Here is a 24,700-nt window from a genome sequence, read left to right on the forward strand (position 1 = left end):
CAAAGTTAACAGGGGATCCTTGTAGCAAAAGTTATTCTAAAATGTCACGAATGCCATGGCTGAGCAACCCTGATTTTTATCTTATCTAAATGTTAGCAACATTATTAAGATTACTTAAAATTGTTAACACTCAATCCAGCTAGTATTTGTTGAATACCCACTATGTATGACTTACTGTATTACTTCTGGGAGAAAAACATTGATTTGAAAGTAAAAGCTAATGAAAATTGTAGTAAGTGCCTTGAAGGAGATATATAGGCTATAAAATTGATAACTGAGTACTTTTTAATTAGGTATGAGTGGTAGGCCAGATAAGGTGGAATTTTAGGATATCTGAACCAGGAGGAGAACTCAGCTCTTCACGGATAGGGATGAAATGTGTGAACCTTCCAGATAGATTTGCAGCGATTCAAAGGCATTTTAGGGATCCCTGGGTGGCGCAGCGGTTTAGCGCCTGTCTTTGGCCCAGGGCGCGATCCTGGAGACCCGGGATCGAATCCCACATCCGGCTCCTGGTGCATGGAGCCTGCTTCTCCCTCTGCCTGTGTCTCTGCCTCTCTCTCTCTCTCTGTGTGACTATCATAAATAAATAAAAATTAAAAAAAAAATACATGAAAAAAAAAAAAAAACAAAGGCATTTTAGATGAATAGAGCTCTCCTGTTCCTTGGAAGCTCATGTTTTGGAGACAGCGCTACATGGTAGTCTGGGATCTGGTGCTCTCCATTAAAATGCTTGCTCAGTACTTGGAATGTGGCTAATGTGACTGAGGAGCTGAAATTTTAATTTTATGTAATTTTTATTTATTGAAGTTTAAAAATCACTAGTGGTGTTCATATTGGAAACTGCAGTTCTGTGACAAAATCTAGATCATGCTAATTTTGTAAGGTTCTGAAAAGGCATTTGGATTTTACTTGGCATACAGGAAATCCATTGAAGGATTTCAAGTATGGATATGACATGATTAAGATGTAAATTATAAAAATGCTTTGATATTTATGGTATTGGTGGATAAATTAGAATTTACATTTTATGTGGGGATCATAATGGATAATAGTTGAACATGGCTAACTGGCTCCTGAATGCTACCAGTTGAATTCAGATCCTTGTGCTTTCACATGCAGTTGTGTGGGTCATTGAGCAAGTTGCTTAAAACTCTTTTGTACCTCAATTTCCTTCCTCATTAATAAAATGGAGACAGTTATAGTATTTATCTCAAAAGGTCATTATGAAGGTTAAATGAGACAAATCCATTTAAAACTGATAAAGCCTGATATGTAATCATTAAGGGATTTAGCAGCAACTGCTGCCACTGTCACTACTCTAGTTTTATTATTACAGTAAGAACCAGGGAACTACTAACTGCTCTTAGCATCTGTTTGAAGTGACATTTGCACAGGCTTAATGTAGTGTTAAATAAAATGCTTATTTGTTTTCTATTTTAATAGTGTAGATTTTAAAACTTTAGTATTTATCATAAACATCATACAGGATAATCTGTGGAATGTCTAACTTTATTAAAATAGGAAAGTGAACTCTTTCTTTTAATAAATTAATGTACATTATAGAAAACGAAGAAAATTAGGAGATAAAAGACTTCTTGTGTCATTATCCATGTATTAAATACTGTTAACTCTTTTTATATTTCCTCCTTTTAGTCTGTAACTACCATATTGTTAGATATGTTGTTTTATTTTTAATAATTCCATGCAATTGTTTTTAGCTAAAATCTAATTTTAACAATGTTACCAGTAATTATTGTAATTCTCGATTATTGTCACCTTATTTTTATAAATTGGTAGTAAAATAAGTAACAAAAAAATTGGTATTATAGAAAGGTAGTCAGTTGAGGTAAGACATGTATTACTTTTCTTTCCATGTAGTTTACTTTTTATTGTAATATAATTGACATTTAACATTGTAAATTTCAGGCATACATCCTGTTGATTTGATATACTTACATTTTGTACTGTGATTATCACCATTACCTTAGCTAACCCCTCCATCATGTCACATAGTTATTCTTTTTTGTTGTGAGAACATTTAAGGTCTAGTGTCTTAACAACTTCCAATTATATAATACAGTATTGTTAACAATAATCACAATGCTGTACATTACATCCCCGGAATCTTCGTTCAACATTTCTCAAATTCCTCAACCTCCAGCCCCTGATAATTACTATTCTATTCTTTGTGTCTAGGAGTTTGTTTTATATTCCACATTTAAGTACTATCATGAAGTATTGGTCTTTGCCTGTCTGATTTATCTCACTTAGTGTAATGCCCTTAAGGTCTATCCATGTTATCGCTAAGGGCAAATTTCCTTATGGCTGAATAATAAGTGCATGTGTGTATGTACATCGAATCTTCTTTTTTTTTTTTTTAATTTTTATTTATTTATGATAGTCACAGAGAGAGAGAGAGAGAGGCAGAGACACAGACAGAGGGAGAAGCAGGCTCCATGCACCGGGAGCCTGATGTGGGATTCGATCCCGGGTCTCCAGGATCGCGCCCTGGGCCAAAGGCAGGCGCCAAACCGCTGCGCCACCCAGGGATCCCATCGAATCTTCTTTAATCATTCGTCTGATGTGAAGTTGTTTCCATATCTTGCTTATTGTGAATAGTGCTGCAGTCAACCTGGAGTGCACTTAATCTTTTCTTTTTTTATAGAGAGGAAGGGGGAGGGAAGGAGAGAGGCTCTTAAGCAGGCTCCACATCCAGAGCTGAACTTCACACGAGGCTGATCTCACGACCCCTAGATCATGACCTGAGCTGAAATCAAAAGGTGGATGTTTAATTGACTGGGCCATCAGGCGCCCCAGATCATGCTTATCTTTTTGTTATCTTGTTTTCATTTCCTTTGGATATATACCTCGATGTAGGATTGCTGAGTCATAGAGTCCAGCTGAGTGTAAGCCTTATATTATTATGTCTCCACACAACCTGGGGCTCAAACTTATAACCAAGAATCAGATGCTTCACTGAATGAGCCAGCCAGGCACTCCAAGCTTTGTATTATTCTGAGGGATCACCTTGGATTGAATTTTAAAAAATTTGTCAGGTACAAGATTGAGTATGTTTCATCATTTCCTTAATTTTTCCTGGGCTCTCCTTTTACTAACATCTTCAGGATGTTTTATAAGGCAGCTAATTCTTAGGGCATCTGGGTGGCTCAGTTGGTTAGTGTGACTTTGGCTCAGTTTATGATCTTGGGGTCCTGTGATCAAGCTTCTAGTTGGGCTCCATGCTCAGTAGGGAGTCTGCTTGTCCCTCACCTTCTACCCCTCCCTGTGCTTCTCTGTGCTCTCTCTTTCTCTCAAATAAACAAACAAATAAACAAATAAATAAAATCTTTAAAAGAAAGCTCATTCTTCATTATCACTAACATCACTCTCTTTTAGCCAATTTTATAATCAGCATCATTAAATACTTTTGAAATGCTGATTCTGCTACTCCTGTATTTTGTTGTTGCAAATAAGCCTTTATTTAATTAGGTCTAGTCTTTTTTTTCTATATTGTTTTTCTTTCTAAATATAGAATAGATTCATTTATCTGTTGTAAAATTTAAAACGTGTTTGAAGTTACTTTTCTATGGCATTATAAATATAACTGAAAAAAAAGAAAAAAGAAAGAAAAAAAATAAATATAACTGAAAAAGACTGTCCTTTTGGTGCTTGCTATCAGATCTTAAATATTGGAAATATGACAGTTATAAAGGATAATGAAGACAGACTTAGGTTAGTAAATGTTTATTGAGTGATAACTGTTCAAGATTTTGTGTCATAATATGGGAAAATGATGGTAGATATGATTCTTGTCTTAAAGAGTTCTTATTTTGTCAGGCAAGATGACAATATACTGTTTTAAGTATATACTGGAAAATGAGGAGGACATATTAATGACCATATAAATTAGGACAAGTATATCTAATTAAATAGTAACATTTGTTGATAGAGTTATCATGAGTTCTCATTAGGCATAAGTACTTAGAGGAATAGAGCATAGCTATAACTATTCATGAGAGAAATAACAGGACTAGATGAATTTTCAGCCATCAAATGCAGAAGGACAGAAGATTTGGACTCTATCTTAGGAAAAGTAGGGATAAGTGAACATATTCTAGTTAAGTAAACTGGATGATGAGAATACTACTCCACAGTGTAATAAGTCATGAAATTTATAAGAATTGACGACACCTGATCAGAGGAGTGGACGATGGGGAAATTAATAGTTTATAGAATATTTTCTTCATCATTGTTAGTTACTGATGATGTAACACTTAATGAGCACTTACTATGTCCCAGACACTATTCTAAGCACTTTACTTGCCTTAGCCCGTTTAATCCCTATAGCAAAGGTATGAGGGTAAGTATAATTATATCCCCTTTATTAGTTGGGAAAACAGATACAGAAAAATGATGAAAAATCTTGCCCAAGTTCATCTAGCTACTAAGTGTAAGGGGTGGGCTTGAATTCAGCTGGATATTTAACATTTATTAAGTGATAATTGTGTCCCAGGCACCATCCTAGGTGTTATACAGTGCACTGCACTGCTTAATCCTTAAGACAGCCTTCATTTACAAATAGGGAAATGGGTTCAGAAAAGTTGGATAATTTGAATACAGGTCTGTCTCTCTTCACAGCTCATATGTGGAAAGCTGCCTTCTTTTTCTTGAATTCTCACAAGGTAAAAAGCACTACAATACTCAGTGTTTTTAGGATCAGGACTCTTAATCATTTGATGAAAGCTATAGATCTACTTTGTAGAACAGTGAACACATAAACATACATATTTTTATTGCGGTTTTAAGAAAGTCCAAGGATTGTTTGAATGTAGCTAAAAGACCCTCACTTGTAAGATTCATTGCTCTAGCCTAGATTACCTTTCCCTTGCAAGGGTGCTCTGTTACACTCTGGTCCTGATTCTTGATATAGGGAAGTAGCCCAGCTGTTACTTTATATATCGTATGTTCAGTGGACAAGCCTTATTAAGATCTTTGCCTACTCTCCATCATGAAGTACCTTTTTTTTTTAGTTTTTATATATAGGAGTTCAAACCCTTTTTTTTTTTTATTTAGCTTGGCAACTGCACTATGTGCAGTTTATTTATATCTTAGTTTTTAAAATTTCTGGGTCTGCTTTTCTGCCTGTCTTGTTATATACCGAGTAATGACATTTATGAAAGTTAGGATTTCTTATAAATATTCAGTATGAATTTGCTCATAAATTGTTAAATCACATACCTAATTAAAATATTATTTAATACATATTTACCTCATTTTTCTCCTTCAAAAGAAGGATTAACCTTAAAGATATAAAAGTTGTTCTGTAGTTAAATGTCATTTATAAATTGCTTTTGAATTTCTCCGGTAAGAAAATAGTAGAATAATCAAGGCCTTTAATCTCAAAGAACTTTGAAAATGTGTTGCATTTAACTCTGGGATATTCCCCTCAGGTCCATTTATAATACTATATGTACTGTTGTTAAAAACAAAACAACTGATAGGGACCAATTTAAAATGAGAGGAGTCCTGAGAAATTGGACTGTCATAAGCAACTGTGTGGTAAATGGAGTTGTAATTATTTCAAGAAAAAAGAAAAAATATTATTACTTAAAGTATGGATTTATTATCGCTGTGAAGTTGGTGGCATGAATAGCGAGGTCATTTTTTACTGCAATCTTTGATAGACATAAAAATGTTTAACTTCCACCTCATACACCCTTTTTATCTTTTAAAAGCACATTCTGGCTGTCAGAAATTCTGTAGGTAAGAGATTGGAAGGATTACCGTCTTTATCCATTGTGTCATTCTCTGTTTGTTTAATTGCCATATAGTATGAACACTCCAGTTCAGTAGAAGGGTATTTAATTTCTTTAACCGTTAAACATCCAAAGAACTTTTGTTGGGAATTTGAAGATTTGCAAAATCAGCAGTACATCTTAGTCTTTATTTGTTCAATAAGTATTTATTTAGTAATTTTTTAGAAAATTCAGAAAAGTTAACCGTGTAGATCTTTTTAGAGATTTCTTTATTAATTTGTGAGAGGGAGAGAGTGTTCATGCACCGGTGGGGGTAGGGTCACAGGGAGAGAATCTCAAGCAGACTGCACAAAGGGTAGAGCCCATCGCGGGGCCTCCATCCCACAACTGGAGATCGTGACCTGAGCCAAAACCAAGAGTGAGAGCTTACTATATGTGCTACCCAGGCACCTCCTTGTTTGAAACATTTGAAGTCCCAATTCAGGGAGTTTTCCCTTGAGGAAGACATGTATTAAAAAGAAAAGGAAAGAGATATAATGGTGAAATGTATGACTGAAAGATTATTCAACTGTTAATTCCAGAAGAGGTCTTGAGGCCAAAGACCTTTTGAATACTGACCAAGCATTTTATTACGAGTACTAAGTATTTTCCAGAAGAAGATAATAAATTACATCACAAAAAAAAGGGTTTGAGAGCAGCTTACTTTCCTCATGCTCATATTTTGGGCTAGGTTCTCAGGGAGAAAAAGTAAAAAAGAGAGAGAGGTCACTTAGTTTGTGTTCTATGATGATCTTTGACTCTTCTAGGGGAGTATGGATGACATGTCTCACTTGCCTTGGGCCTGTTCCAGGGCAACTTAATATTGACTTTGATAATGTAATTGGATCTATGCTTATATTTAGTTGAATACCAAGTTCTAAGTTCTAATACCTTGGGACTAAAAACAAATTCATTTATTTTGGTTAGTTAGATAAATTGTTCATTAGCAACTGAGAGATCAATAAAAAGAAAGCAAACCAGGGTAGCCCGGGTGGCTCAGTGGTTTAGCGCTGCCTTCAGCCCAGGGTGTGATCCTGGAGACCTGGGATCGAGTCCCATGTCAGGCTCCCTGCATTGGAGCCTGCTTCTTCCACTGCCTGTGTCTCTGCCTCTCTCTCCCTGTGTTGTTTCTCATGAATAAATAAATAAAATCTTAAAAAAAAAAAAAAAAAGAAAGAAAGCAAACCAGAGTTTAAAAGAAATTAAATTGCAATGCCTAGTGCCATTGCTGTTGTTAAAGCTCTGTGAGTAATCTCCCAACCTTGTGCATAGTGGAAAGCTAAGAGTTACTAGTTTTTTTGTTTTGTTTTGTTTTGTTTTTGAGTTACTAATTTTTACGTGTGAAAATCGTTTTACTAAATGGTTACAATGTCTATAGATACTCCTTACCATTCTTTGTAATTTTTCTCATGACAGCTATCCCAAATTGATTAAGGTTTTACTACTGACTTGGGAAAGGACCTTCAAATATTCTTTTTCTTTTAATTCCACTCCATAACATAGAGTGTTAATATTAGTTTCAGCTGTACAGTGTAGTGATTGAACAATTCCCCTTGTCTGCTGCCATCTTCCCTCACAAAAGCAGGACCTTGGAATCTTAAGACAGTTCTCCAGGCTAGTGTTAACAATGAAAAAAGTAAAAAATCCATTTGCTATCTTAGCCTACTCCTTTTCTATACTATAAGGCAGCTCTGACCACTTTACCTGGTATTTATGAGTTGATATTCCAAGTCAATTTTACTGTCAAAGAGCCAAATTAAAAATAGTGAGATTTAGTGGAATTATACAGTATTTATATATACTCAGTTGCCTGAGTGGCTACTTGTCTGCAGGCACTGTCTTAAGTGCTTGTTACATCCTGTTCCTTTCCTTGAGTACTACAAGCAGGTAAACAGATAATGAGAATGACAGTGATGATTGATTGCTCTGAGTGGCAACATGGGCAGAGAGGATAATGTGATCCTCATTTTCCTTGGCCACATTGTTGGTGTAAGTAGGATTTTATAGGTCAATCTGGAAACCTTGTCAACTAACCAAGTTTCAAATAGATTTTGTTCACTGTAAAATTAATAAATGCCTGCTTGAAAAAAGTGAAACCCAGTGTAAAGTATGAGTGAAAAAAATGACCTATATTGTTGCCACAAAAAGAGTCATGCCACTCATTTTGACATATTTCTTTCTTCTTTTATATATTTTTAAAAGATTTTATTTATTTATTCATGAGACACACAGAGAGAGGTAGAGACAGAGGGAGCCTGATGCGGGACTTGATCCCTAGACTGGGCCCCGAGCCAAACGCAGATGCTCAACAGCTGGGCCACTCAGTTGTCCCTGACATATTTTAGTTGTTTTCCTGTACACTTAAAAAAAAAAATCTTTTGAAATTAATGTACCTTAATTTCATATCCCTCTTCCTTACCTTAAAATTATAAGCAACTTCTCATAAAAAAAATCTTTCCAAATATGTAGTTAAGGATGTAATTACCCATTCCCCAAGGGATAATATATTTTTTACTGTTATAAATATAATGTTTAAATAATATTTAAGCAGCTGACTCATAGCTTTAATTTTTTTCTGGCTAAATAATGCCAATTAAGGAAAAAACAAAATGAAAGTATGAAGAGATTGAATGTCTGCTAGAGAAATACCTATATATATAGAGAGAATTTTTCTAGATGCTATGTATTTTTATACATATATATAAAATAGAAAAACTTAAAGGTAATCCAGATACATTAAAAAACTTTTATTCATACTTAATATATAAATTATAATTATGTTTTTTTATCTTAGCATATCATACATATCATTTCATGTCATTATAGAATTATATATTATAACTCCTATGGTGTTTTCACGACAGCTTTTTTATTTTTTTAAGATTTTGTTTATTTATTCATGAGAGACACTAAGGGAGAAAGAGAGAGAGAGGCAGAGACACAGGCAGAGGTAGAAGCAGGCTCTGTGAAGGGGGCCTGATGTGGGACTCGATCCCAGGACTCCAGGATCACGCCCTGGGCCGAAGTCAGGTGCCAAACCCCTGAGCCACCCAGGGATCCCCTATGATAATTCTTAATAGCTGATTAACATTTATCTATTTAAGGAAACTGGAGAAGGCATATCATTTTACAAAAGCAAATAATTGGGGTGCCTGGCTGGCTCAGTGGGTAGAGCATGTAATTCTTAATCTTGTGATTAAGAAGATTGTGAGGGGGTTGTGAGTTCCAGCCCCACGTTGGGTACAAGATTATTTAAAAATAAAAATCTTAAAAAAGAATAATACGGGGCAGCCCTGGTGGTGCAGCAGTTTAGCGCCGCCTGCAGCCCGGGGTGTGATCGTGGAGGCCTGGGATCGATGCTTCTCCCTCTGCCTGTGTCTCTGCCCCCCCCCCCCCCCCGAATAAAGAAATAAATAAATTTAAAAAGGGGAATAATATGGAGGAGTTTATAATGAAAAGAAATAGTCCCCTGCTTATTCTTCACCCTCTAGTCTTGCCCTTCAGGGGCAGTTTGTTTTTTGCCATTTTTGCTTTTAGATCCTCTGGCATTTCCTCTCTATCTCTAAATAAAATGGTTTTCTACCACCTATTGACTCTGCTTTGATGAATGATATTTCAGTTTTCTTACAATCCTCTCTTCTTTCCTCTGTTTACTCTCAATATAGTTAAGTCATTGTTTTTGGTCCCTTAACAACTAAGCCAATTTTTAGAACATACAATTTGAGTGCTTGATAGAAATCATATTCTATTCTATTAATTAATTTTGGGAGAGAAAGCTGAACAGGAGGAGGAATGGTGGGAAGGGGCAGAGGGAGAAGGAGAGCATGCAGCCCTGAGATCATGACCTGAGCCAAAACCAACAGACACTTAACCCCCTGAGCCACCTAGGCACCCCAAAAATCATAGTCTAAAATGACACAGAACAATGTTTAATTTTATGTCTTGTTTCCTTTTTAACTATTGCTTATGGAACATTTATTCTTTTTTTTTTTTTCTGGTGTCACCTTTAAGAGAATTTCTAATGTGAACCTCTATATTGAGAGAGAATGATAATCTCCATGGAATCTTTCCTGTGAGGTTGCAGGTGTTCTCATCTGGCTTCTGAATAAATTAGATTAAACTTTAGGAAAACCTTTGTTTCTCATCCAAATGTAGTTTTAGGTATGGTGTCAATTTGTTCTCTTGGGATTTTCCTCTTTGTATTGTTTAAACCTGAATTATGTTAAGAGTACTGAAAAATATGTTTTTAAAGATTATGAGTTTTCCTTTTAGAACCAGTGATCATTTCCTTAAAGAATCTTCATTAGAGGGCAGCCAGGTGGCTCAGCAGTTTAGTGCTGTCTTCAGCCCAGGGCGTGATTCTGGAGACCCGGGATCGAGTCCCATGTCAGGCTCTCTACATGGAGCCTGCTGCTCCCTCTGCCTGTGTCTCTGCCTCTCTCTCTCTCTCTCTTTCTCTCTGTGTCTCTCATGAATAAATAAATAAATAAAATGTTAAAAAGAAAAAAAAAGAATCTTTATTAGAGGATATAGGAATTTATTTCATTATACAATTTGTGAATTGGTCCATTTTCCACTAACCAGTAATTCGGTATTAAAGTTCCATTTTATTTGTTCCATTTATTTTTTGACAAGGGTTTCATGATTTACTTTTAGTTCTGCTGCACTTTGTGCTGATTTGTTTTTGTGGCCATATCAGTGAAGCAGATAGAGTGATTTAAAGAGTTTTGTTACCTCCTGCTATCCCTCTAGCTTATACAGTTCCTTTGTATACTAACCTTGCTAACCAAAACTGATCTAAAACTCATTTATTTCTTTTTAATTTAATATTTTTCTGTTCTAAGAATAGTCATTTTTTGTGTATATATGTAATATAACTCATGTACTTCAGGCTTACAGATGCCCTATATACCAAGTTAAATTGTATATTTAAAAATAATTTTTGTACCTGTGGCTCTGTCCGTTAAGTGTCCATCCGTTAAGAGTCCGACTCTTGGTTTTGGCTGAGATTGTGAATTCTGTGTTGGGCTCTGCCTTCAGTGTGGGGTCTGCTTGAGGATTCTCTCTCTCTCTCTCTCTCTCTCTCTCTGTCTCCCTCCCTTCCTCCCTCTACACCCCCTTATCCCTTGCTGCATGTGCACGTGTTCTCTCTTTCCTTTTTTCTCTCTCAAAAATAAAAGTAATAATTTGTATGTTGTTATAAAGATTTTTATGAACCTAATGTTTAATTTGTGGGTAGAATATTAGTAGTGTCAAATTTTTTTTGTATTAGGCAATATATAAGGTACATTCCTAAATTTATCTATAATCTTCATTACATCCCTCTAAAAGATTTCCTTATTTTATATGGTGGGAAAGTGACACTTCGACTTATTTGCCCATAGTAATACACCTGCTAAATGATAGAGCTGAAGTTAGGTATGGTTATGTTTTTTCCTGTCATATTTTTGGTACCTCATCTTATAACATATGAAGGAATAGGAAAAAAACCAACATAAATAGTAATTAGTACGTTAGAAATGTTGCTAAGTTTGCTGTTGTTTCAGTGAAGCCCATGATCGAAGTTCAGATTTGGTGAGTTAGGAGAAAGTAACTTTGCCACCTCTTTTCCTGCAGTCATAGTTGATTCTTTATTTTCCCTGTTGATGTCTTTAGTTACTGTGATGTATTGCAGTTAGAAACTATAAGTCATCTCTGATGCTCTTTGATTAAAGTTATTGTTATTTTTTAAAATTTTGTTTTAATTGAATCCTATGTGAAAATCATCTCCTTTCCTATTACCTATCTTGTTTCCTCAGCTCTTGCTTCTGTCTCTTTCTTTCAACTTTATTGAGATGAAATTCAATTATCGTATAACTCACCCATTTAAAGTATGCGATTTAGTGGATTTTATTATGTTCAGAGTTGTACAGCTATAACCACAGTCAGTATTTGGACATTTTTGTTACCCCCCCAAAAAAAATCCTGTGTCCCTTATTATCCTGTCATCCCCAGCCCTAGGCAACCACTAATCTACTTTCTGTTTTTTACAGATTTTCCTATTTTGGACATATCATATAAATGTAATCATAAAGTATCATCTAGCCCTTTGTGATGTTATATCTCTTTAGCATAATATTTTTATCACTGATTATCTATTGTATGGATATACCATATTTATTTTATCCGTTGATAGGTAACTTCAGATGATTGATATTTGAGTTATTCCCACTTTGTGTAGCTAGTAGGGGTAAAGTTGCTATCCATTTTTAAAAAAAGATTATTTATTTATTTATTTATTTATTTATTTATTTATTTATTTATTTATTTGAGAGAGATAGTGACAGAGACAGAATAGGAGCAGTGGGGAGAGGAGAAGCAGGCTCTGGGCAGGGAGCCTTACGTGGGACTTGATCTCAGGTCCCAGGACCCAAGGATCATGACCCAAGCTGAAGGCAAATGCTCAACCAACTGAGCCACCCAAGCGCCCCGCCCCTTAAGATTATTTATTTATTTATTTGAGACAGCGAGAGGCTATCAATTTTATGTACACTTTTTGTGTCAACATTCTAGCTTCTCCCTTCTCATCACAAAATACAAAAGAGGTAAGATTTTTAAAAATTTCAGTGGCTCCTCTTTGCTGAAAGCAAGAAATTAAAATGTCTTACTAAGGAATATGTAATTCTTCACAGCTTGGCTATAAAATCAGGCTGTGGTTGTACCAATCCCATTTCTTTCTATTGAACTCTTATCTCTCTCTCTCCTCTGCAGACCCTTTCTAAAGAGAACCCTTTACCTGTTTGCAGAATATGTTTTGCCTTCTTACCTCTGTACCCATTAAATTTCTTTTCAATATCTTGCCTCTAATTCTTGGTCTTAAATGATGCTTTTTACTTCTCAAGGTGCAACTCAGATGTCACCAAACCTTTCCAAAGTTTCAGACCTGAAACTAGTTTTAAGCAATACTTTACATATACATCAAATAGCAATTATCACATGATTCATTTCTTTATTTACCTGTGACTCCATAATGGAGCTCCTTTCAGACAAAGGTTATTTTATTTCTATAGCTTAATACAGTGCCTGACAGAGCATTGAATGACGCTTGCTGTTGACCTTATGACAAAGGAGTTTTACCTTTGCGGTTTGTATCAAACTGGTTTGTATTATGATCACTGCATGGTATCTCTTCTTTCCCTTATATTGTGTCTTAACACCAGCAGACCCAGTATTTTTTTAAAAAATGTTTTTTATTATACCTCAATTATAAACAATGATGAACCAACCTAAAGTAAAATCTGTTGTTGTGTCTTCTCTTTCCCTATGGTCCTAGGTTTAAATTGATCCAAGGACTGCTGAAATTGGCTTAGTCACCTTTTGCCTTTCTAATTCTGAACTCTTCTTTTTTTTTCTTTTTCTTTTTTTAAAGATTTTATTTATTTATGAGAGACACAGAGAGATCGAGAGAGGCAGAGACATAGGCAGAGGTAGAAGCAGCCTCCATACAGGAAACCTGATGCGGGACTCTATCCCGGGTCTCCAAGATCACGCCCTGGGCTGAAGGTGGCACTAAACCGCTGATCCACCTCGGCTGCCCGGAGAGAGAAATTCTTAAGCAGACTCCATGCCCAGCACAGAGCTGGACAGGGACTTGATCTCACGACCTTGAGATCTTGACCTGAATTAGATCAAGAGTTGCATCCTTAGCTGACTGAGCCACCCTGGCACCCCTCTCTTTCTTGTTGATGGGTGGACATTTGTAGTGATAATGTCAGAGAGAATGTGAAAAATGTCATAATATTAAGTGAAGTTTTCTATATCCAGTATGGTGCTCCTTTTTAGTTGAGTAGACCAGCTTTTATTTATTTCCCGATATCTGTAATAAATATCTATAGATAGTGGGAATGAATGATCTGAAGGAAATAGTAAGATGATATAAAAAACTAAGGGCGAAAACTACTTACCTATCTAGCTTGTAGAGGATCATAATATTAAAAGTAGCCAAGTAAGGAAAGCTTTGGAATCTTTCCAGCCTACCCCACCCACATTGAACCTGGTTATTTCCATGTGGGAGCTGAAGCTTTTGGAATGTTTTTAGATGACCTCACTAAATAAACTTTGTCATAGTATTAAAAGAAGTCAGAGATGGCTTCTTAGACATAAACCATATACTCTTTTTACCTTTATATGAATCGTTTATTGTTGAAAACATTAATATTACTTGATAGGAATTCTGAATTTTGTTTTGTAGTCCTTTTAGTAAAGATTTAATTATGTGTTTTTTTCCATATTAGGCATATTATATATATGCAATAAATAAAACACAGTACCTCATACATGTGTATAACATTTATCAATATATGCATTCAATCAGTGCCTGTCTAGAATCCAGTCAAAATTCTATATGGGATTGCTTCTTTAAGTTTAGGGATGCCTGGGTGTCTCAGCAGTTGAGCGTCTGCCTTCAACTCAGGGCGTATTCCCGGAATCCTGGGATTGAGTCCCATATTGGGCTCCTTGCATGGAGCCTGCTTTTCTCTCTGCCTATGTCTCTGCCTCCCTCTGTTTCTCTCATAAATAATTAAATAAATAATAAACAAACAAATAAAAGCTTAAAAAAATAAAAAGTTTAGGAATGCCTGGGTGGCTCAACATTTGAGCGTCTGCCTTCAGCTCAGGGCATGATCCCGGAATCCGGGATCCAGTCTGTCCCACATCCAACTCCCTTTGGGAGCCTGCTTCTCCCTCTGCCTTTGTCTTTGCCTCTCTCTCTGTCTCCCTCTCTGTGTCTCATGAATAAATAAAATAAATCAATCTTAAAAAGAACAGTTTATATTTCATGATGATCATGATGAGTTTACCCCTAGAGCCAGATTCATTAACTGGCTGCCTATGTACTTAATTTGTAGATGTGCTTTTGCCTTGTACAGTGTTTTTGAAGTCAGGAAAGTTTCCTTTTTTTTTTTTTTTTTTAAAGATTTATTTATTTATTTATTCAGAGAGAGAGAGAGAGGCAGAGACATAGGCAGAGGAAGAAGCAGGCTCCATGCAGGAAGCCAAACATGGGACCCTATCCCAGGTCTCCAGGATCACACCCCGGGCTGCAGGCGGCGCTAAACTGCTGCACCACCGGGGCTGCCTGAAGTCAGGAAAATTTCATTTAAAAATCCTTGTTTTGGGTTTCTCTTGAAAACTTGGAAGATAGAACATTATTTATCTGGAATTCCTGAATGGCAGGACTTTGACTACAGCTAAGTGTCTGTGTATTTATTGCTTTGAAGGGTGAACATTCTCCCCAGTTCACCCTTTGAAGGGTGAACAGTGTCCCCAGTTCTTCATAATTTCCACACCTTATTGCTTACACCTGGCCATCCCCCCAACCCCATATGTTTCCTGCATGGTATTTCCTTTGTTTTGGAGTTATGAAAGAATGATCATGTTCAGGAAACATAAATGTTTTCTATATTTTCATTATTTGAAAATTGTAGTTTATATTTGTTAGCTCTTAGTTGCCCAGAATCTTTTGTCAAATCAGGTGATTTGGGGCTAAATAACCTTTATAAACCTGATTAATCTTAGTTTACATTATCTTTATGGTTTACCTTCATATTTCAAAAGATCTTTCAATTTATATTGGTCAGCAACCACCAAATAATCTTTTTTTTTTATAGGAAATTTTTTAAGTAGAAATCTTAAACATTTACTAGTGAGCTGAAGTTTTCACTACCTCATAGTTTTAGAGGTTCCTTCTCATGGGCCATTGTTTATTTTTTTCATATACATTCTGCGATGTAATGACCATATAACTAATGCTAATATAGGTAATATTTTACTCCACCTATTGGGTAGTTTGCTTCTTTACATCTCTAATCTTTAAGGAGTGGAAGGAATTAAAATGTACATGTGTAAACGTGCAGAAAACTAAAAGTAGAGTTTAACAAGTCATTTTAAGGTAGGAATTTAGTCAAATGTTTTCTGATTTGGAACTTTTTTGGGAATCATACTATTTTTTATCATTTATTAGAGTCATATAGGTTCTGTTGTATTGTTCTAGTTTTTCATTGAATTTCTTTATAGGAAAATATTGCATTATTGACCCATCCTCCTGTTAATGAACAGGTGTATTATTTCTAGTGTTTGCTTACTAAGAGCAATACAACCGTGAACACTTTTGTACATGTACCTTGGTGGACATTTCCTTATTTCTCACAGATGTATAACTAGGAATGGAGGAACTGGATCATAGAGTATGCCAGTTTTCATGGTTAATAGCCGCATTCTTTCCAAATGTGGTTGTACAAATTTCCATTTACACCATCAAGTGAGTGAGAATTTTAGAAGCTGCCCATTATTGCCAATGCAAAAATATAATATCTGTACAAAATACAAAAGTTCATTAGGCATATTATCTTTTAAACTTAAATACAACACACTAGTGTACTTCAAGAAATTGTTGATTAATTTTGCTTTGGATTAATATGTGAAAGACCATAATCTTTTTAGCTTCAGAATTGGTTAAGAGTTGTCATAATCAACTATTTCATACCTCTCCTCCCTGTGACAGTAATATGTTTGAAATAATGGGGAATCATGTTTTTTTCTTCATATGGAAACTTCCTGCCTCTACCTTTGAAGTACATGCATTTTAACAATATGATCTGAAATGGTGTAATTACCCAGAGAAAAAACTCTAGGATAAAAAGCTTCAATAATCATTAATTTAGGAATATTTTGAAAGAGGTATTTGAGGTTTAGTGTAACTTTGATTTTTATCCCCAACAGCTTCATTAATCCTTTGCCATTTTCTTGGGTTAGGCTTGTGTTAACTACTTAGATTTTGTATAATTTCTCACTGAAGCTCATATACCTTTTTCCCTGGCAAAGATACTAGCTCTATAGTACACTTTAAAGCAAACATGTAGTGTGTAATGCAGGGTGAATTTATGATGGGGGTCTTTTTTGCATTGAATAGAGCACAGTTGCAGATCAGAGATATATTGCATGTAGCAGCTTGTTTCTAGGGAAAATTGTTTATAATATCATTTTCATGGTTTTCCTATTCCTTTTTAATTTAATTTAATTTTTTTTTATGGTTTCTCTCAGAAGCAAATCACTGGAATCCAATGCATTGTTTTGTTTTGTTTTGTTTTGTTTTGTTTTGTTTTGTTTTGTTTCCTGGTGGGGAATGGGGGTGATTTGTCACCTTCCAGAATTCAAACATGTATCCTTATCCTTTTTACTTCCTTGTTTGTAGATAATGCCTACCTATGTGAGCATTTTTATTTTCTTCAGAGGTTCCTCTGATGGGGCCCTTCGGCAGGCCCCAGGCCTCTGAGGATTTCAGGTTGGGGTCTGAGATTTTTCCTGAGCCCATTGGCCACATGAGTCACTGGTCACTGGGCCCTGGTCATTCTGTCCTCCCCTCAACTCCTTCCCATCCTGGGCAGAGAGATGCCAGCCAGCACTGCACACTTGCCGCTCCCCCTCTCCTATTACTTGGATACAGATTTATTTTCTTTGACTTACTTTATTAGTAGAATGCTTCAATTTTGGGAGGGAGTACCCTACTAGAATATATAGTACCAATGGACTTCTGTAGTTTGGAGTAGCCATTTATGAATGGCAAAGGATGCACACCTCAGGGATATTTGCCTGTACAAGTTGGTTTTCATTGGTGCTTGGTTTAAGGAAATTTTTAATGTAGTAATAGCACAATACTTTTGGCTTTGGCAAAATACCTTTTCTCTTTCAAATATTTGTATTTATTGACTGATACAATACTCTTAAAAAGTATGCTGAAACAGTTTTCAGGGAAAAATAAACCAGATGAACACTAACCTTTATCTGAAATCATTCATGTGGGTTTTTTTCCATCTTTGTCAGTATATAGGATCTCTTCACAGTTCTAAGGAGTATATTATTTCTTTTTTATTCTTTATTATTTTTATGTATTCATTTCTATTGATAACAGTCCACATCTATATATTTTTTATGTCCTTAGTCCACTTATTACTTCATTTTCCCATTTTTTTGCTATTTCTGCCTTTCTGCTACCGTATATAGTGCTGCTGAATAAATCTTTAAATTCCTAATTTTTGAGGTGAGATTATTTTCTTTAGGATTGTATCCCAATTTGAAATTGTTTTTTTGGGTATGGTTTTATGAATGTGTTTATTTATTTGGGTATGGTTTTAATGCAGTTAGGACGCATTGCTCTGTAGTTTTGAAGACTCATTCACAGTACCTACCTGTATCTTGTTTCCTTAGATACCTGCCAATAGTGGGCCAAGTTTTTTTGTTTTTTGATTGCTTTTTTTTGGGGGGGGGGTGTAAATTTTACTTGTTATTAATGACATGCATGAAGTAATATATTTTAATATTTATTCTGAATAGCAATTTATGTTTACATTTCCTATAATTAATTTAAAAATATGTTAATTTTTATTATCCTCAGCAAACTCAATCTTTGGTTGTTTTATCAGGATGAATTGGATATTTGACCTAACATGGATTTTACATAGCTAACTTCTTTGCTTTCACCTTTTTTCATTGTTTGAATTCCTTTTTTTAAATGTTAAAAATATATATCCATTTTGGTGTTTTACTCTAGTTATATATTAAAATAATTTATTCTAAGACATGTGATATAAGAATATTCATTTTATAAAGCTTTGTCAAGGAGAAATTTTGCTTGCAAGAACACTTCATTTCTATTTACTGGTTTTCTAAAGTAGATGTTTAAATAGTAGTCCGATTTTTGTCCTTTGAAAAATTTTCCTATGATTTATAAATACAGTATTTTACCGTAAACCTTGAGCCCATATAAATGTAATTTTCACTCCAAATTTGAAGCAAGGTTTTTAAAGAAAATCATAGAACTATTTAAGAAAAATTAAATATAATTACTTTAGGTCTTAAACTTTGATTATATTTTAAGATCATTCATTTCTCTTCTAGCCTGTAAGTTTTTGCCTCTCGTTAGTTCTCTGTGAATCCACTTAATTCAGCACTGGGGTCAAGGTGGCTGAGGCTATAGGTATTTAAAACTGTATTAGATAGATATAAGGGATTCTAAAGTTAGATTATCGAGGAATAGACTTTCTTCAGAGCTTCTGACTAATTGAAATCCAGGAAAAGGTAATATCATTTGGAAAACACTTTCTGTTCGACCTTGTGAAAAATTTTAAGTGTAGGAGAAATCAGGGGATCTGAGAACTAAGATGGAAAATATCTAATTGAATGCTGTCTCTCTTTGAATTATGAATGTAGGCAGCAACTGTTATTAGTTCTTATTTTTTGATACTTTAGTGTAGAACACATAAGTTAACTGTATCACAAATTTATCTTAGTATCTTAATATCTGTATTTCAGTGTAATCAGTTTTGTCATAATCCCCTATGTATTTTATGCATTTAAAAATATGATTATAGGAGAGATCTGTAGTTTTTACTAGATGGTAAAAGGTTTCATGGATCCCCCAAAATTTGAGAATCTTGTCTTAAGGAGAATGGATTTTTTCACTATAGAATTACCCCCATTCATGAACGTTTGCCAAACTGTCAGTGCTAGTCTGGGTTAGATTGTAGTAGAGAGGAGCTGGCTAGGATTGATTGCTGAACTTTAGAAAGGGGCCTGGGTAGATTGTTTTGTTTTCCTTCATAGGCTGGTGAGCAGTTAATTGCCAACAATAAGTGGGAAAATATAATTTTTGTTTACTTATATATATGTTTTTTACTTATATATTTTTCTATATAAATTCATGATTATTGAACTATATGAGAAAATAAAAACGAGAAAATAAAGAGATAATTGGGATCCCTGGGTGGCTCAGCAGTTTAGCACCTGCCTTTGGCCCAGGGCATGGTCCTGGAGTCCCAGGATCGAGTCCCGCATCAGGCTCCCTGCATGGATTCTGCTTTTCCTCTGCCTGTGTCTATGCCCCTCTCTCTCTCTCGTGTGTATCTCTCATAAATAAATAAATAAAATCTTAAAAAAAAAGAGAAATAACTGTAATGCTCTCTCTTAAGATCTCTGTGTGTCTCCTTAGAGATCTTTTTAATATGACACATTATGTGTGTATATATATTTGTGTACATTTTATATATCCATATATATGTAGGCATAGAATGTATGCATAGATATATTTATAGAAATATACACACATGTATATTTAGGTGTACTGTTTTAAAAATGAGGTTATACTCTATGAGTTGCACCATTTTGTTCGGTTTTACTGAGTTATAATTTATATAACATAAAATTTTCCTTTTTAATGTGCAGTTCTGTGCGTTTTGGCAAACAGAGACATGTAGACCCCACTACAGTCAAGATATAGAACAGTTAATTCACTCCAAAAACCACCTCATGCCTCTTCTGTAGGTAGCCATCCTCTTTCCTTTGCAATCATTTATTTCTGTTTTGTTTTATAGAATGTCATATAAGTGGCATTCTATGATATGTAGTTTTATGTTTACCGTCTTTCATTTAACATAATTTTTCCTTTAAGGTTTTCGTTTTTTTTTTTTTTAATAAGGATTTTATTTATTTATTTGAGAGAGAATGAAAGGGTATGATCAGGGAGGAGAGATAGAGGGACAAGCAGACTGCACTGAGTGTGGAGCCTGCCTGTGCTCAATCCCAGGACTCTGAGATCATGACCTGAGCCAAAATCAAGTCAGATGCTTAACCAACTGAGGTACCCAGGTGCCCCTAGTTTTTTTGGTTTTAGATTATACTTAAAGAATCTTTTATCAGGACACCTGGGTGGCTCAGCGATTGAGGATCTGCCCTTCTGCTTAGGACGTGATCCCGGGGTCCCAGGATTGAGTCCCACATTAGGCTCCTCCATGGAGCCTGCTTCTCCTCCCTTTGCTTGTGTCTCTGCCTCTCTCATGAATAAATAAATAAAATCCTTTAAAAAAAAAGGAGGGGGGGTTTCCCTGCGGAAGTGTTTCCTTTATTTTTTTTATTTTTTAAAAAAGATTTTATTTACTCATGAGGGGGTGGGGGAGGCAGAGGGAGAAGCAGGATCCATGCAGAGAGCCTGACGTGGGACTCAATCCCATGTCTTCAGGATCACGCCCTGGGCTAAAGGCAGAGCTAAACCGCTGAGCCACCGGGGCTGCCCTGAAGTGTTTCCTTTAAAAAAAAAAAAAAAAAAAGAATCGGGCAGCCCTGGTGGCTCAGCGGTTTAGCGCCGCTTGCAGCCCAGGGCGTGATCCTGGAGACCTGGAATCGAGTCCCATGTTGGGCTCCCTGCATGGTGCCTGCTTCTCCCTCTGTCTGTGTCTCTGCCTCTCTCTCTAGCTGTGTCTCTATGAATAAATAAACTTAAAGAAAAAAAGAAGAATCTTTTATCAAACTGATGATAATAGTCTTTTTTTTTTTTTCTTCCCTAAGCATTCTCTTGCTTCATTTTGAAATTTTAAGTCTTTAGTTGGTCTGGCACTTATTTTAGTATACATTGTGAGGCAAAGAATTAAATTTTTTAAATCAGCCAGTCCAGCTGTATTTATTAAGACTGAGTTACTAGTATAAAACTCTTACTAAATATTGATTTCCTCACAGGTAACACAAGTAGCGAGACAACCGGGACCCCCGACCCCTTCCCCTTATTCAGCACATGAAATAAACAAGGGGCATCCAAATCTTGCGGCAACGCCCCCGGGACATGCATCGTCCCCTGGACTCTCTCAAGTAAGAAAAACTTCTTTATTGCTAAGGAAATTTCCATATAAAAGCAGTATTCTATTTTTTAAAGCGAACTTCAGAGCAGTAACATACAACAACTTGAAGAATAGTTTTTATTTTATTTATTTAATTGGTATTTTTTTAGACACCTATCATAATTGTGGCTACTGACAGTTTTATACAGTTTCATTTATGGAGTCATTCAACATGAACTGCCAGTGATATTGCTTTTCCTTTTATGTTGTTTAAGGAATTAGAGTATGATTATAAAGTCCATTTAAAACACCACTTGTTTGCTTTCTAGTGTGTAATCCTCTAGTCTTCCTTTTCTCTCGTTTTGGTGGAGTGTTGATGGTTATTTTCTACTTAAGAAAAAATTGTAGTGTTTTTACCTCAGAGCAATTGCAGTGGGCTTCTTTGTTGGTTGGTTTGGTTTTTGATTTCATCAATACGTTATTGGTCTTGATTAGGCTTAAAATTATTTGGACTGTTAGAGAATAGTGAACTCCAGTGTATTTCCAATGAACAGGCACAGGGGATATTGAAACACTGTGATAAGAAATCATAGTGGGTCCCCTTCATTTTAAGGCATTTCTTAATATATTGATTAGCTTGTACCAGTTCACCATTTTTATGCTTGCTTGGGCTTCGTTGTGGTAAAGAGCATGCTAGAACTGTGAAGTGTCTTATTGGAATGCGGAGAGAGTCAAGCTATTTGACTCATGCTGTTTGAGACTGTCAGTGTTTATACATAACAACTGTTCCTTTTAATAATGAAAATATTATTTTTGATTGTTGCTTCCATATTTTAGGGCTTTTAGAAGTTACTTAATGAGAGATAAAGTATTATTTATTTAAAATAATGATAAAAATTGTTGATTATAAGTAAAATGGCTGATACTGTTTAAAGACAGTAGAACATTTGGAGAAGGAACGTACAATTTACCAAACCATGATTGATATTTTAAGAAATACATAATTTAATTTGGACTTAGTTTTATGCTTTAGTTTGGTTTAAGTCATTTAATTTTGAGTTTTCAAACTAAAATGTCAAAATGAACTCTTACTGTTTAAAATGAGGTTCTTGTGTTGATTTTCATGGCACTGAGCAGAACCAAGTTACTAACATTGTAGGTTAGTTCGTTTCTAACAGGAGGGAAAAACTATGTAATAATTTGAATAGGGGAAGTTTAATATAAAAGATTATTCAGGGTTATCCTGTCTGGCTCAGTAGGTAGAGCATGTGACTCTTGATCTGGGGGTCATGGGTTTGAGCCCCATGTTGGGTATATAGATTACTTGAAAGAAGAGATTATTCAGTTTAAGGATTGGAGCAATCAGGGACTGGCTTATTAATGAAAGAGAACTCTAAAGAATATACAGGTAGCAAAAATAAGGAGCAGATGCTTATTCTGGGGCTGAGGCAAGGATACATATGAAAGAACCTTCTTCTCCAGGGCTGATATTGTAGAGTGCATTGCTGTGGCTCACCTAAGAGTATAGAAGTTAGTGTATTGTTATATACATGGAATATGCTAGAAATCCTTCCTCTGGAATTTGCTAGAAATGCACCTATGGAGTGTTGGGGAAAGTTGGATTTTCTAGTGCCAGTCTTCTTTAGCAAAGAACTGCTGCTGTGGTACAGTGGCTAGAGGTTCCTTATATAGATTCTCTGTTTACCATAGATTTTTCAGATAAACTTGGATATGCTAGATTATAAGTCCTACATGGTAGAGCAGCCTGTATCACAACTTTCTGCAGTGTCTTCTTTTATTCTGTTCTTCACTCAAGATTGGAAATTCCCTGCGTATCTTTGTAGGTCGGTCAAAGTTTAGCACTCTCAAATATAGTGTATGTTGTTTTTAAAATTCATAAGAAGCCTACTAAACCTTGTCTCTCTCCCTCCTTTTTTTCCCATAATAATTAGTGTTAGGTTAGAGACTTCTCCCCCATCTTGGGCTGAGATCAGATCAGACTTTTTTGAATAGGGCATGATGTGGCTCACTGAATGGTAGAGAAATTGTTGTGGTGACATGCCAGTGGAACTTACTAGACACCCACCCTCTGTAACTTGTGAGGATTCTGCCCTCTAGGGTAGTGAGGGAAAGCTCTTCACAGATAGATTTCATAGAGGAGGTATTTTGTTGAAAACTACCTAAAATGACCATGGGTAGCTATTATCCATTGGGTACTGCTGGCTTCTCTACATTGCTATAGAAGCCTTGCACTGAATATGCTGTGCAAGCCAGGGCAGCTGAGTACTGGAGAGGCCAGATTCTGGAAAAGCTGTCCGTACTGCAGGAGCTTGATGTGCAAACCAGATAAGAATCAGGAATCAAAAACCTTTCTGCCTGCCGTATTTTTATAGGGCCCTCTATTGACAAAGCTTAACATTATGTCAACTGAAATGGAAAAATACTTAAAATATTTAAATATTAAGGAGCTCAGATCCATTTTGATTGTACAAACACTAAAAATTTTGAGCTTAAAAGACAAGCAACTGATTAGTGGCACATAAAGGGAAAAACTTAATTCTCAGCTTCAAATTATTATTATTTCAAGTTATGATTTGATGTAGGCAGTTGGCTCAAAGCACTTAAGTTTTCTGAAAGACCTTACTGCTTAAAAATGCATAGTTTGCATTTAAAAAAGAGTGGTCTCGCTGTGGTTTCATGTCTTCATGTCTTTATGTATACGATTTTATTAGTAGCCTTTAGGAGTCAAAGTACATGAATCCCAGGAGAAGGGTCACCAAGTATTATCTATCTTGCTTTTCTTTGTGGTCTCTTTGCTACCATATTGCCTATTTGATGAAGGAACCCAGTAAAACATACCTGGTTCACAATCCCCTTTTTCTTTTCCCTTTCAGGCAGAGGCTGACTTAAATGGATTCATTTGTTTCCTAACAATGTCTTAACCTCTGTTGATAGAGGGAAGAATTTTTTCTGATTTGGCATGCTTGGAAAATTGAGGAGTTTTGTGGGAACCTCAGTCTTCTTAGGTTTAATAATGGACATGTACCTGGATCGTAATGGAAAGCAGAGCCTTCAAAATAAAGAAAAAGGATTACATTTGGACTCAAACAGACCTAGCTTGTGGGGGCTCCGTCTTTCACTTTCTGGTTACGGTTACATGATGTTGTGTAAATTATTTAATATTTCTAGAACATGGTTTCATCATTCACTATATAGGTGAGAATCAGAATTCAAATACCCTTCAAGAGGATTGTTATG

General features: G+C 35.5%; 1 protein-coding gene across 18 annotated transcripts in view; it reads left to right on the forward strand.

Annotated features, from left to right (window-relative positions):
- The window catches only part of EIF4G3 (eukaryotic translation initiation factor 4 gamma 3), a 336,337-nt gene that overhangs the window by 112,446 nt on the left and 199,191 nt on the right, over positions 1 to 24,700 (forward strand). For 16 of the 18 annotated variants that reach the window (XM_041768194.1, XM_041768199.1, XM_041768195.1 and 13 more), the window contains exon 3: positions 21,345 to 21,473. The exons of the other annotated variants lie outside the window; for them this stretch is intronic. In XM_041768194.1, coding sequence (XP_041624128.1) covers positions 21,345 to 21,473 — 129 coding nt within the window. The remainder of the gene's footprint in view (positions 1 to 21,344; positions 21,474 to 24,700) is intronic. 18 annotated transcript variants of the gene reach the window in all.

Source organism: Vulpes lagopus, chromosome 8, assembly GCF_018345385.1.
Source record: "Vulpes lagopus strain Blue_001 chromosome 8, ASM1834538v1, whole genome shotgun sequence".
Taxonomy (NCBI): Eukaryota; Metazoa; Chordata; class Mammalia; order Carnivora; family Canidae; genus Vulpes; species Vulpes lagopus.